The following is a 12,562-nucleotide window of genomic DNA, read 5'->3' as shown; positions in this document are numbered from 1 at the left end:
CAACCAAAACAATTTAAATAATAATAAAACAAAAACCTAAGTGGGGAAAACTCCGCAATTCCGGTTCCAGCACCGGAATTTCCGGCAGACCACATCAGGCAGGCGGACCAGATCAGGTAGTGACAACCGTCACTCTCGGTCTTCCGCTCTGTTGCTTCTCCAAGTTATGTTTTTTGCCTTTTGTGTTTCGTGAGTTATTGATTGTCGATTTGTTTGTGGGTTTTTACGTGAACTACAGCTGCCGTTGGAGTATAATTGACATCCACTATGTCCAATCAGATGCTTCGTTTTTGCGACGTTGAATCAATCAGCAGCTAGTCTAGATCCGTCCAATCAGCAAAGCGTCATAGCCTTTTCATCGTCATTGACGTCACTCTCTGACTTCCGCAGTCACGAACCACGAGTGTGTTTACTTGCCGTGTGTTAGTGGTCCATCTATCTCCACTTTATGCTCACCAGCCAGGCCTGAAGCACATATCCCGCCTTTGAATGGTCCACTACAGAATTGAAGACTCGTTTTATCGGCGTTCATCTGCTGCCACATTTTCACGCCAAAATATGAACAGGTCAAATGATAATCCTGTTAAAGATGATGACCAAGAGACAAGGTATATATATTCACACACACACACACGCACGCGCATACGTTTGTCTTCCTATCTGAATAAGTCCCGCCATTGACATACATTGACATAAACTTATCCCCAGCGTCTCCCCCCAAACCTAACCATCTAAAACAAATGGTTAAATTTAACCTTCACGCTCAACCAAACTAAAACCCAGTTATAATAATCCAGCTATTTTGTAGTTTTAACCCTCAAATTGAGGCTTGACAAAGAAAGCCAAGGAATAAATAAAATGCCCCTATGTAGTACCTATACACTGTCAAACAGGTGGTGAAGATTTGCTGACTCCCTGCTACCCTGAAGAAGATTTAGTGGTGGTTAATTGACTATGTGTTTACTTGTGTGTCTGTATGTTTGTATGTATGTGTGTTCATGATATACCTGTATGTCAGCAAGATGAAACGTCACCTTAACATAAACAGTGATCATCTTTTCCAAAATGATTTGTCATAGATGTTGCCTTTACAAAATGCTCAGTTTGACAGATTCCTTTTGCCCACAGCTCTGATGAAGCTTGTGTGAGGAGCTAGAAACTGACATCACAAACGCTTGTTGCATGTATCATGGCATTGAGGACGAAACACACTGAGAACAGTGCATCTGCATTGACCGGCTCTGTATAATAATGGTTCTTAGGGCCGATGTCGATTCATGGATGAACCGGATGAACAGGATTGAACAGGATTTAGATACATGTGGGGCCCGATACAATCCTATTTTCTTATCTTTATTTTGTGCGAATACTGTTTTTACTACTTTTATTTCAGTGCCCAATACAGTGTTCATTATAATGGAACATTTAGACAATGTATACAATTCAAATGGAACTTACATTTATTGAGGTGGGAATACACACAACTAGGGGGTGAAAAGATTAGTTTTAATGACAAACCGCCTCAGCTTGCCAGTCAAACCAAATTCGCTATAGTGGATTTTCATGAATTTCAAATTCAATTAAAGCAAATTTGTCCTGGATTACAGGTCTTCAATTTGTGTTAAAATGGAGACCAAATTTATGTACAGATTCACATTTTGCCATTTATTTTAAGCCTGGCTAAAGTTGAGCCTTGAGGTTTCATGGCATTTTTGTCCAAGAAATAATTCAACAAAATTACCTATGATATTAGTAAACTCAACCACAATGTCACATTTTCATTTCACCCTTATCCATAGCTTTTCAATAAAGCTATTAAGTGTTTTGGTGCAATCCTGCTGAAATGACTGTGTTGATGTAAGCAAGACTTCACTGATATTATAGTCGGTTCCATACTTATTGAAAGCCATCATTTATGTTGCAGAGTGCTCTTTATCAGCGTTATTGTTTTCCTTCTGTTATTGTCCTTTGCACACAATTGTCTGATTTTCCCCCACTTTTAAGACACAGAAGTTTTACACATTGAAGAAGTTTGATTGCACAAAAAAAATATATGAAAAGTCATGGCGAAATCTAGATTTCATAGTAAGTATGAAGTAGGGATGCTCCAAGGTTGAGGTTTTTGTTGCCGATCACCGATACCCATCAGCCAGAGTGCTGATCAACACTGATGACCGATACTGATCTCTTGGTTTGACAATGAATTTGTGATCAAAATGATGAGACCTTGTGTGTACATGATGTGAAAACATGAACCATTAAATCCTTTTAATTCAGACACTTTTTAATATGCCTCTTCCACAGAGCTAAAAATTGAAAAAAAAACTTGCAGAATGCAGCAACTTATATGTCAAAAGGACAACTGAAATCATTTAATATGATGTGAGATGTTGCAGTTCGGTGAGTCTCTACATACCGGCGGGACTCCGAGACAGAGAGCACTGCATTTATGAAAGTTTCCACTCCAGACGTTTTCAAAACATTCAGATTCAGGTGGCTGACAAACGCTGCACCCAAAATGGCAACGGATCCGGTCATTCCGTCTCCGCATAAACGACAGAAAGGGCGGTCTTCAAGCTCGGTGAAATGAATTATTATTTCTTGGGCAGTTAGCTTAGCGTTCCGAATATGATGCTTGGACCGGTGGGTGTTGCTAAGCGGTAACAGCCTGCTGCTGAGGAACCAGTGGTCTCACTTTCATGAGCCCCAAAAACGAGCTCTGTGCTCACCGCAGGAAGTAGGGACTAGTGGACGCATCATAACCAGCAGGGCTTCATCTAAGCGCTGGCTGTCACACGTGATTGGTTGTTGTGAAAGTTAAACTGGCGTTATGTGTCCTATTAGAACTTCTAGCATGGTGGCTAATGCTACAATCATGCCACGATTCTCAGAGAAAGCAACCAAAAACACCTACAAACAACCAGCCTAGTCAGGGTACCCCCCAGGATTTTTCTGAAGCCATGTCGTAGCAGCCCCTAACCCCCAATTATCTTGTAACCTAGTCAAAAACGTTTTAGAGCCAATCCAGTAGCGAACTGACTGAGAAATGCGGACGCAGTGGGGGAGTTCTGACAATTACGTTTAGTTTTTTTTTCGAAGGCCATCAAGTGCTACAACACCAACAGTAGTTCATAAGTAGAACGATTGTTCATTGACATTTTCTTTGTGTTTGTGTCCTTTCAGATGCACGGCAGCTGCCGGTGAGCCAACAACTTTCTACTGAGCAGCAGGAGTGCTGCTCCAGTATGGACCAGGAGGGTCCAGAACTTTGTCTCATTAAAGAAGAAGAGGAGGACTCGTCATATATCACTCTTGTCGATGTGAAAAATGAAGATGAGGCGGAGCCGCCAACCAGCAATTTGGCTCATAGCGTAAAAACAGAGCCTGATGGAAACTGTGAAGAATCAGTTTCATACAACTATTTGGACACACCTCACCACCAGTGCTCTCTCTCTCCGGAATCTGACACTGATGACAGTGAAGACTGGAGAGAAACCAGCAACGTTCAGAATCCAGAGGTTCATGTCGGGGAGAAGAAGGCAGATACTGATCGGAAATCATTCATGTGCTCTGGGTGTGGGAAAAAATGTTCGTCAACATCTGGACTCACAAAGCATAGAAAATCCTGCTGTGGATCCTTGACTTGTTTGATTTGTGGAAAGTGTTTTACAAAGAGAAATACTCTTAAGAGTCATATGACTATTCACAGTGGAGAAAAACCTTTCAGCTGTACTCAGTGTGGTTTATGCTTTACACAGAAAGCAAACCTGAAAAGACACATGGAAATGCACATAGGTGAAAAACCCTTCAGCTGCTCTCAGTGTGGGAATTGTTTTACACAAAGGGGGAACCTGAAGAGACACATGAGAATTCACACAGGAGAAAAACCTTTCAGCTGCTGTCACTGTAATACATCATACACACTCAGAGAAAGTCTGAAAGATCACATGAGAATACACACAGGTGAAAAACCCTTCAGCTGTTCTCAGTGTGGTAAATGTTTTACACAAAGAGGCACCCTGAAGAAACACTTAAAAATCCACACAGTTGCTATTAGTGTGTAAATGTTTTCCACTGATGAAAAACTTCTATTTGCTCTAGATGTGGTGAATGTATATGGACTCTAACACCACACATGAGAATTCACCTTGGAGCTGTTTTGTGTAGTAGATGCTTTAAGTTGAGTGAACTACTGTCTTTTGACCTTGGAAATGAATATGTCATCATTACAGTTTGAGGGAGAAAAACATCACTGTACTGGTTCCTACGCTACTATACTATAACTAATGCAATATGAAACACCTTCACCTTCACCTTCTTCTGCCGCTTATCCGGGGTCGGGTCGCAGAGGCAGCATTCGGAGCAAGGAAGCCCAAACTTCCCGGTCCGCACAAACCTCCTCCAGCTCCTCCCGGGGGATCCCGAGGCGTTCCCAGGCCAGACCGGAGACATAATCTCTCCAGCGAGTCCTGGGTCTTCCCCGGGGTCTCCTCCCGGAAGGACATGCCCGGAACACCTCCCCAGGGAGGCGTCCAGGGGGCATCCGGATCAGATGCCCGAGCCACCTCAGCTGGTTCCTCTCGATGTGGAGGAGCAGCGGCTCCACCCCGAGCTCCTCCCGGATGACCGAACTCCTCACCCTATCTCTAAGGGTGCCCCCAGCCACCCTGCGGAGGAAACTCATCTCAGCCGCTTGTATCCGCGATCTCATCCTTTCGGTCACTACCCAAAGCTCGTGACCATAGGTGAGGGTGGGAACGTAGATCGATCGGTAAATCGAGAGCTTCGTCTTGTGACTCAGCTCTCTCTTCACCACGACGGTCCGATACAGCGACCGCATCACTGCTGCCGCTGCACCAACCCGTCTATCAATCTCACGCTCCCTTTTTCCCTCACTCGAGAACAAGACCCCGAGATACTTAAACTCCGCCACCTGAGGCAAGAACTCTCCACCAACCTGGAGAGTGCAAACCACCGTGTTCCGGTCGAGAACCATGGCCTCAGACTTGGAGGTGCTGATCCTCATCCCGGCCGCTTCACACTCGGCTGCAAACCGACCCAGCGCATGCTGAAGGTCCCGGTCCGATGAGGCCAGCAGAACAACATCGTCCGCAAATAGCAGAGATGAAATTCTGTGGTTCCCGAACCGGATCCCCTCCGACCCCTGGCTACGCCTAGAAATTCTGTCCATAAAAGTGATGAACAGAACCGGTGACAGAGGGCAGCCCTGGCGGAGACCAACATGCACCGGGAACAGGTCTGATTTCCTGCCGGCAATGCGAACCATGCTCCTGCTCCGGTCATACAAGGAGCGGACAGCCCCTAGCAGAGGGTCCCGCACCCCATATTCCTGGAGCACCCCCCACAGGACATCGCGAGACACACGGTCGAACGCCTTCTCCAAATCCACAAAGCACATGTGGACTGGTTGGGCGAACTCCCATGAACCCTCGAGCACCCGGTGGAGCGTGTAGAGCTGGTCCAGTGTTCCGGCAATATGAAACAAATTCTATAAATCAAACAGATGGACTGGTAAGGCATTGTGGAGCTAGAAGTTTGTGCAACCCGCCCACCACAGAGACACCTAACAGACTCTGGCCAAGACATCCGCTTCCCATTCAAAGTCCACAACAACACGAGTTATTTCACCTAATTTTCAATAAAAGTTAATTAACTTCTGTGAGGTAGTTTGAAACTAATTAAAAAGGAACATAGGAAAGATCTTACTATACACTTTGCGTAAAACGTAGTGGAATGCATATAAATACAACTAAATACAACTCTGACACCACCTCCCAATTTATTTATGTGATGAATACTTCCTCTGTCAGACAAAATGGGGGATCAGACAGTGCTTCAAAGACTCAGGGAAGAGAGCTATTTACAGTACACACCATAATAACAAGGGTGATCTTTTTTATGCGAGTGTATGTCATGGGAGCCCCAGCGTTCTGGAGACTGAGCTGGCGGACTGCCAGCTGCACCATTTAATAGATTTTTTTTAAGATTGTAGATTACTTATATAGTAGGCTGTTGTACAAAATGTGTGAAACTAGGGTCTGAAATCATATTGTTCCCTGTCTGGTTTGCATTAATTCAACTCATCCTCAGTATACGATGCACTCAAAGTGACTAAAGATTGTTTCTGGAAAATACATATTAACAACTGACCGAGGAGAAAAAAACATTGTTCTCCTCGGTCTCCATTCTATCGTCTGTAATACCAAATAGAGTTGAAATGTTCAGTGCAAAAATTACCAACATGGCCATTAACATAGCCGTCAGTATGTGAATATTTTGTGACCAGACCCTAGTTTCACACATTTTGTACAATAGCCTACTATATAAGTGCAATATATAATGCAAAACATTGTGAGTGACGAACACGAGAGCGAGCAGCTAGATGGGAGTTTAACTTAAATAAATAGGCAGCTTGTACAATTGTTAAAGAGGTTCATTCGACATCTCCTCTCTGTGGGGTACGAAATGATTGTATTGTCCCTTGTTTTGTGTCCTTATGTAATTAAATGGCAGAAAACTGTCAGTCTCTCTGTCAATACTTTCAAAATTCTCAGAAAATAGAATTTGGAGCCCTGTTGACTTTCATCTCCTATTTTAATAAATGAAACATTGGCGCTTCAGAGGATCCCGACACTGCTTCAGTGCCTTCTGAATGTGGAAAACAAAAGCGATATGTTTCATTTATGTTTCATCATTCATGTACTTCTTGAATAATCCTCATATAAAAAAACGGATCATGAACAACTTGCCAATGTTCTATTCCACAAAATAATAATTTACAATACGTTTGTAATAAAGTAACAATACAAATTAATTAATCGTAGTCATGGATGAATTGTGTTGTTTTGAGGCTGTACAGCTCACTTAAGGAGAAACAGCTGCTCCTTGCAGCTGTTTAACTGGAACCTCTAGTGGAAATTAAGGTCTGGACTTCAGAGTGAAGCAGATTTCCTCAACAAGAGATGGAAATGGGAGAATCCTGCAAGCACTGTAGTGGAAAATTATTGTTATTGTTCAGACTAATCGAAAGTTACAAGTGAAGGCTGCGTCATTGTTTTTGGTTGTACCAAATCTATTTGGTAGTGCAGACTGAGTTTCTCACAGATGCTCAAGGTTGTTGCTACATCCTTGTTTGTTATCTTCAATGTTGTTGTCTACCCCACCCGTCCAGTGAAGTGTATCCTTGCTGAGATCTCCACAGTGACAGTGTCAACTTCATACTGTGAGCTTGTATTCTCACTCTTTTTGCAAAGATTTTTCAATAAATATTCATAAAAGACAATTCTCTGTGTCAGAAGGTATGACTGCTGAACTTTGGGTTGGTGATCCATTGTTAGAACAGGATCAGGGATCTTGGTTGCGCAAATAACAAAAAGTGACAGAGCTCTCATCGAAGTCAGGGACTCAGTTCTGGGAAATCTGGGATTTCATATCCGTGAAAGCAAAGACAAGGTCAGGGATCTGTGTCGTATTTGCGCATAAAAGTAGCACTTATCTGAGTCGGGGACTCGGTGTAAACACGTGGTCGGGACCTGTGTTCCATTGTTGAAAACAAGGAGATTTTATTGAGTAAAATGTAAGAGCCAAAGTGGACATCTTTATGCATGAAAATTATGAAAGACAAATACGGGGATGAATGTTTGGACTGTGTGACTAAATGGGTAAGTCATTCCATTATGTTAAGTGTTAATGAATGGTGAATGTTGAGAGAACGAGTAAATGAGGAAGTTGAGAAGATGAGAAAGCAAATGTAAGAAATGGAGAGTGTGAGAAAGTTTGAGAAATGTTTTAAAACGTGGATGGAAGAAGCCCAGCGTAGAGGATCGAACAAAACTAAATAGAAAAAAAGCAGGAAAGGTATAATAAAGAGTGTAATGAAAAGCAGGAGAGGCAGGAAAAGTGTGAGGGACTGCAAACTGATGTTTCTCTGGTCTTTATCCGAGTCCATGTCAAATGATGACTGGGTGCCTTCGCACACCCAATTCCTCCTACTCCTTCCCAACAAGACGTCCCTGCACAAGTGGTGACAAACTCATATGCAACTCATACCATATTATAAAATAAAAAGTGGATTATTACAAAAAAATACACACACAAAAATTCAGGTACTGAATACACATAGACTCTTTCATTAATTAATGCTAATCACATACAAAAGAAAAGACAAAGTCACACTGCGTTGGGGTCTTGAGTCAACACAGCCGCTAAAAGTTTAGCACACATTTCCTGAACATGATGAAAACTCCATGAAGCATTCATAACCGTTCTTCACAAAACCGAAAGTTCATGACGCTTATACTACCAAGAAAGTTTTTATCTGCACTTAAAATGACTGGTTTCGATGTTTCACCTACGGACTGACTAAGTCCCACGAGAAAGAGAGCGAACTGCTGAACTTTCATCATAACGTGGAGTGCTACCCTTCACAATAAAAGTCCACTAACAAAATACAGGTTTACGCAATGCTGCAATACTGCCAGGTTACATCATCATCATTCAGGATTTCTTCACATACACAGAAAGAACAAATGACCAGGATATAGCGCAGAGCCAGTGTGAGCCCAGAACAACAATACAGATCATTTAACTCTTCTGGGATTTTATAGAATAAATATGTTAGCAATTCATTTGTATCGTATGCATATTGATGAGAGGATCCTGTGTCCAGGGGAGATAAATCAGGGGCAGGCCAAAAGAACCTGCTCATAATCGCAATGTGTATCAGATCACACTGAGGTCACCTGGCCAGGGGCAGTGTCAGAGTGGAATTAAGAGGAATCGAAAGTCTTTGCACCTGGCCAGTGTTTTTCCACAAAAGTCTACACCATATTCTGACCATTATGTTACTTTTAACCCAGCAATCTCATAGCTCTAATTTTTCCAGAAATCTCATATTTGCTGAAGGCCATTATGATTGGTTCAATCAGATATTTCAGCATCCGCGTTCACAATTGTGATGTTGGAAAGGAAAAGAAAACATCTTTATCAATAAGTTCAAATATCTATCATTTCATTGGAAATTGGCATCTCAAGAAGACTGCAGAACATAATAACACTTTGTTCTGTGCAACATAATCCTGTGATTCATACGAAAGCCCTTAATTCAGTTTTATGTTTTATAAAGGTGAAGTACAAGTAAATACTGAAGACAGTTTTAAACAGTTTTTAATTATGAAGTGAGCTTGAAATACTTTTTTGTTCTTGGTATTGAATTGGCGTAGACAATTGTGGAAAATCTGTCATGATTCCGCTTTTATTTTGGTCACTTGAGTCCTGTTTTGTTTTCTCCCTCCGTTCTTCCTGTTCCTGTGGCACACGGCTAGAGCCATTCAACGCCTGAGCACCTGGACTCCAGCAACGTGTGCCAGATCAACTCCTATTGTTCCCTGTGAGTTAAGTTTGTTTGACTCTCCCAGTTCGGTGACGCTTTCTGTTTGGACTCTTACTCATGCTTGTGGACTTCTCCTGGTTTGATGACGTCTTAATTTTGGAAATTCTGACTTTGCCTTGTTTCTCCCTGTTCGATGATGCTTTCTGTTGTGATTTTCTTGTTGTTAATGATTAAAATTGTTTTTGACTTGCTCCTGCCACCTGTGACTTTCACCACTGCACTTGGGTCCCACTCCACGTTTTGACTCCTAACACACGCGACGTGGCCGCAGGGGACTTCTGTATGCGTTTCCCCCGCTGAGACTGTTGATGCCGTTCCATCTTCGTGTGAGGACGCAGAAGTTAACCGTGATCACGGTGGCCCCCGACAGTCCCGGCACCAGGTGGTTTCCGAACCTGGTCAGCTTGGCCAGACTCTCACAGGGCTCTGGTGCAGGATCAGGGCCGGCTTTGGTCCCGTCCTGTCCTGGGTCGACCTCACAAGGTCTGGTTGCTGAAAGGGCGAGACTGCTGGACATGGGGCTGTCGGACGCAGTCATCCAGATGGTGCAGAGCGCCCGTGCGCCAGCTACTAACAAACTACACTTATAAGTGGCGGGTGTTAGCTGGCTGGTGCGCAGCGAGACAGCATTCGCCGTCTGCTTGCTCTGTGGCGGAGATCTTGTTCTTCATGCAGGAGCTGTTGGACAAGGGCCGGGCGGCGTCTACACTCAGTGTATTTGCGGCCGCCATTTTGGCTGGGCGCCAAGGTTTTGGCCGGGTCTCTGTGAGGAGTCACCCGATCATTAAGAGATTTCTGCTTGGCGCTCGGCACATTATGCCTCCTGTGAGGAGCCTAATTCCGCCCTGGAGTTTGCAGGTGGTTTTAGAAGGGCTCTGTAGGGCTCCGTTCGAACCACTGGCTGCCGCTTCGCTGGATGTTTTGTTCTTGAAGACGGCTCTTCTTCTAGCCTTAGCTTCAGCTAAGAGAGTGGGCGATCTGACAGCCTTGTCTGTGAGCCCACGGTGTATGTCTTTTGTTGAGGGTTTGACCTCTGTGACCCTTCATCCAAACCCGGCTTTTAGACCGAAGGTCATTATGACTTCGTATCGGTCTCAAGTCCTGATGTTGAGGGCCTTTCCTACGAGCCTAGGATGCACCGGTTGTGCCCTGTGCGGGCCCTAGCTTGCTATGTGGACAGGACAAAGGACTTTCGTCTGACCGATAGTCTGTTTGTCTGTTATGGAGGGAACCTGAGAGGCAAAGCTGTCACTTCACAGCGCCTTGCCCACTGGGTTTGTATAGCCATTTCTGCTGCATACAAAGCTGGACACTTCAGTGGCTCGCACTGTTTTGTCTCTTCAGGGATCTTCGACCATGGCTGGACCCTCTGGTCGTTGAGTTGTTCTTTCCTGTCAGGTCTTTTGTAAGGCCATGCTGGGAGTGAACTAATCCCTACAGCCTTCGCCGTGGTTTTTAACCAATAGCGAAGGCCGTTAGAGGGCGGAGCACATATGAAATAGAAATGATGGTTACTCACGTAACCCAGGTTCTATGAATATGTGCGTAGCCCTCTAACTGGCTGCCCACCAGGCCTGTTTCTGCTGAGTTCCAAAAGGAGCAGAGCGGGGGGAGCAGGGAAGAGTTATACGTGGTGGGTGGTGCCTTCCTGGTTGGAGAGCCAATCAATCGAAGTATCAGGCCGAGGCCAGTGCCTTGATGTGGATTAACCAATAGTGAAGGCCGTTAGGGGGCTACGCACATATTCATAGAACCTGGGTTACGTGAGTAACCATCATTTTTACATAATAAAATGTTTATTTCATTTCTATTTATTTATTTTTTTTTTCACATATGATGTGACGCGTATGTGCCAGCATACTACAAAATGATCACTGATTTATTAGCTTAGTGTTTTTCAACCTTTTTCAAACCACCGGAAACTGAAAAAATCCCGTGGCACACCAACAGTACCTCAGCCAAAGCGTAACTGTGCTTAGTGGAAATTCCTGTAGATTGCTTAATGTGATTGTGTAAATGTGATTGCTTAAAAATGTTTCCAGAAAGGGGAGGGCATTTATGCACTTTAAATAACTTTCGATTTCATCATTTCATTTCATCAATTTTCGATGTCTTTCACAACGTTAGTCTAGTTTGAAGAATTACGAGACATATCTTTTTTTTTTTTTAAACATATTCTTGTATTATTTTCTTTATATATATATATATATATATATATATATATATATATATATATATATATATATATATATATATATATATATATATATATATATACAACCAAACATTGGTACATACAAACAATGGTAATACACTTCCCTGAAATTATTAAAAAAGAAAAAGAAAAACACACAAGACTAACATTGGTGTGCACATATTTTCATTCACCTTATTCCTACCATTACCCCCCGTTCCTGCCGCAGATTATCAATTACTATTATTTTCCAACAAAATAGCAAAGTGTTTCCAATTTTTTTTTCAAACATTTGTGTTTTATCTCTGACAATGTAGATTATTTTTTTTCCAATGACATAGATATGGATATTGCCATAAGCAGTAATAGTCACTTTTGCACAAATAGAATGTTCAGCCAAGTTTCCAAATTTGCCAGATCTGGTCTCCTTAGGAAGTAAACAGGGACATCAATCATTTGTAATGATGGTCCGGCCAAGCATCCTGAATTCTGGGAAAACATGTAGCAACTTCCAACAGCCTACAATACTTATATGGTCATGTGTTTGTGTGTGTAATATTGTGTATTGGATGGTGTAATGGATTCGCGAAACGTACTTGGTCCAGTCTCTATTTAATGTGTCTGTACTTTGACTTCTTTGATGCTGACCATTGACAACTAGATGCTGTTATGCTGATGCTGATCTTGAATAAACTAAGTCTGCATCCCACGACCTCTGTGTCTCTTCCTGCTCTCTGTACACCCTGAGATCTGTGGAACCTGCAGGCCGGACAACAATTCAACCGCAAAATACAGAGTTTTGGTTCAAGATTAAGTCTTTCTTTGATGTTATGGCACTCCCATATACAATGAAACAAGACAGCTCTTGATTCATCGTATTTAATACAGGTATTCGGTATGTTATCATTAAACTTGTGTAATTTGGTCGGGGTTATGTACATGCGTAGCAACCTCTT

The 12,562-nt window shown here is 42.8% G+C and overlaps 1 protein-coding gene across 1 annotated transcript; it reads left to right on the top strand.

The window, feature by feature from the left end:
• The first annotated feature begins 396 nt into the window (after positions 1-396).
• On the top strand, positions 397-4,732 carry LOC128762722 (gastrula zinc finger protein XlCGF42.1-like). Its single transcript, XM_053871172.1, has 2 exons — positions 397-608; positions 3,184-4,732. The coding sequence occupies exons 1-2, from the start codon at positions 572-574 to the stop codon at positions 4,062-4,064; spliced, it is 918 nt and encodes a 305-aa protein (XP_053727147.1). The 5' UTR covers positions 397-571; the 3' UTR covers positions 4,065-4,732.
• The last annotated feature ends 7,830 nt before the right edge of the window (positions 4,733-12,562 follow it).

The sequence above is a fragment of the Synchiropus splendidus genome, chromosome 7 (genome assembly GCF_027744825.2).
Source record: "Synchiropus splendidus isolate RoL2022-P1 chromosome 7, RoL_Sspl_1.0, whole genome shotgun sequence".
Taxonomy (NCBI): domain Eukaryota; kingdom Metazoa; phylum Chordata; class Actinopteri; order Syngnathiformes; family Callionymidae; genus Synchiropus; species Synchiropus splendidus.
The sequence above is the reverse complement of the archived record's forward strand: the minus strand, read 5'-3'. Positions and strand labels throughout refer to the sequence as shown.

What these genes read in the sequence shown, in the direction of transcription:
- LOC128762722 (XM_053871172.1), top strand. Translation starts at nt 572, where the DNA reads ATGATAATCCTGTTAAAGATGATGACCAAGAGACAAG. An exon ending in GATGATGACCAAGAGACAAG is followed by an intron (nt 609 to 3,183) that starts GTATATATATTC and finishes GTGTCCTTTCAG; the next exon opens with ATGCACGGCAGCTGCCGGTG.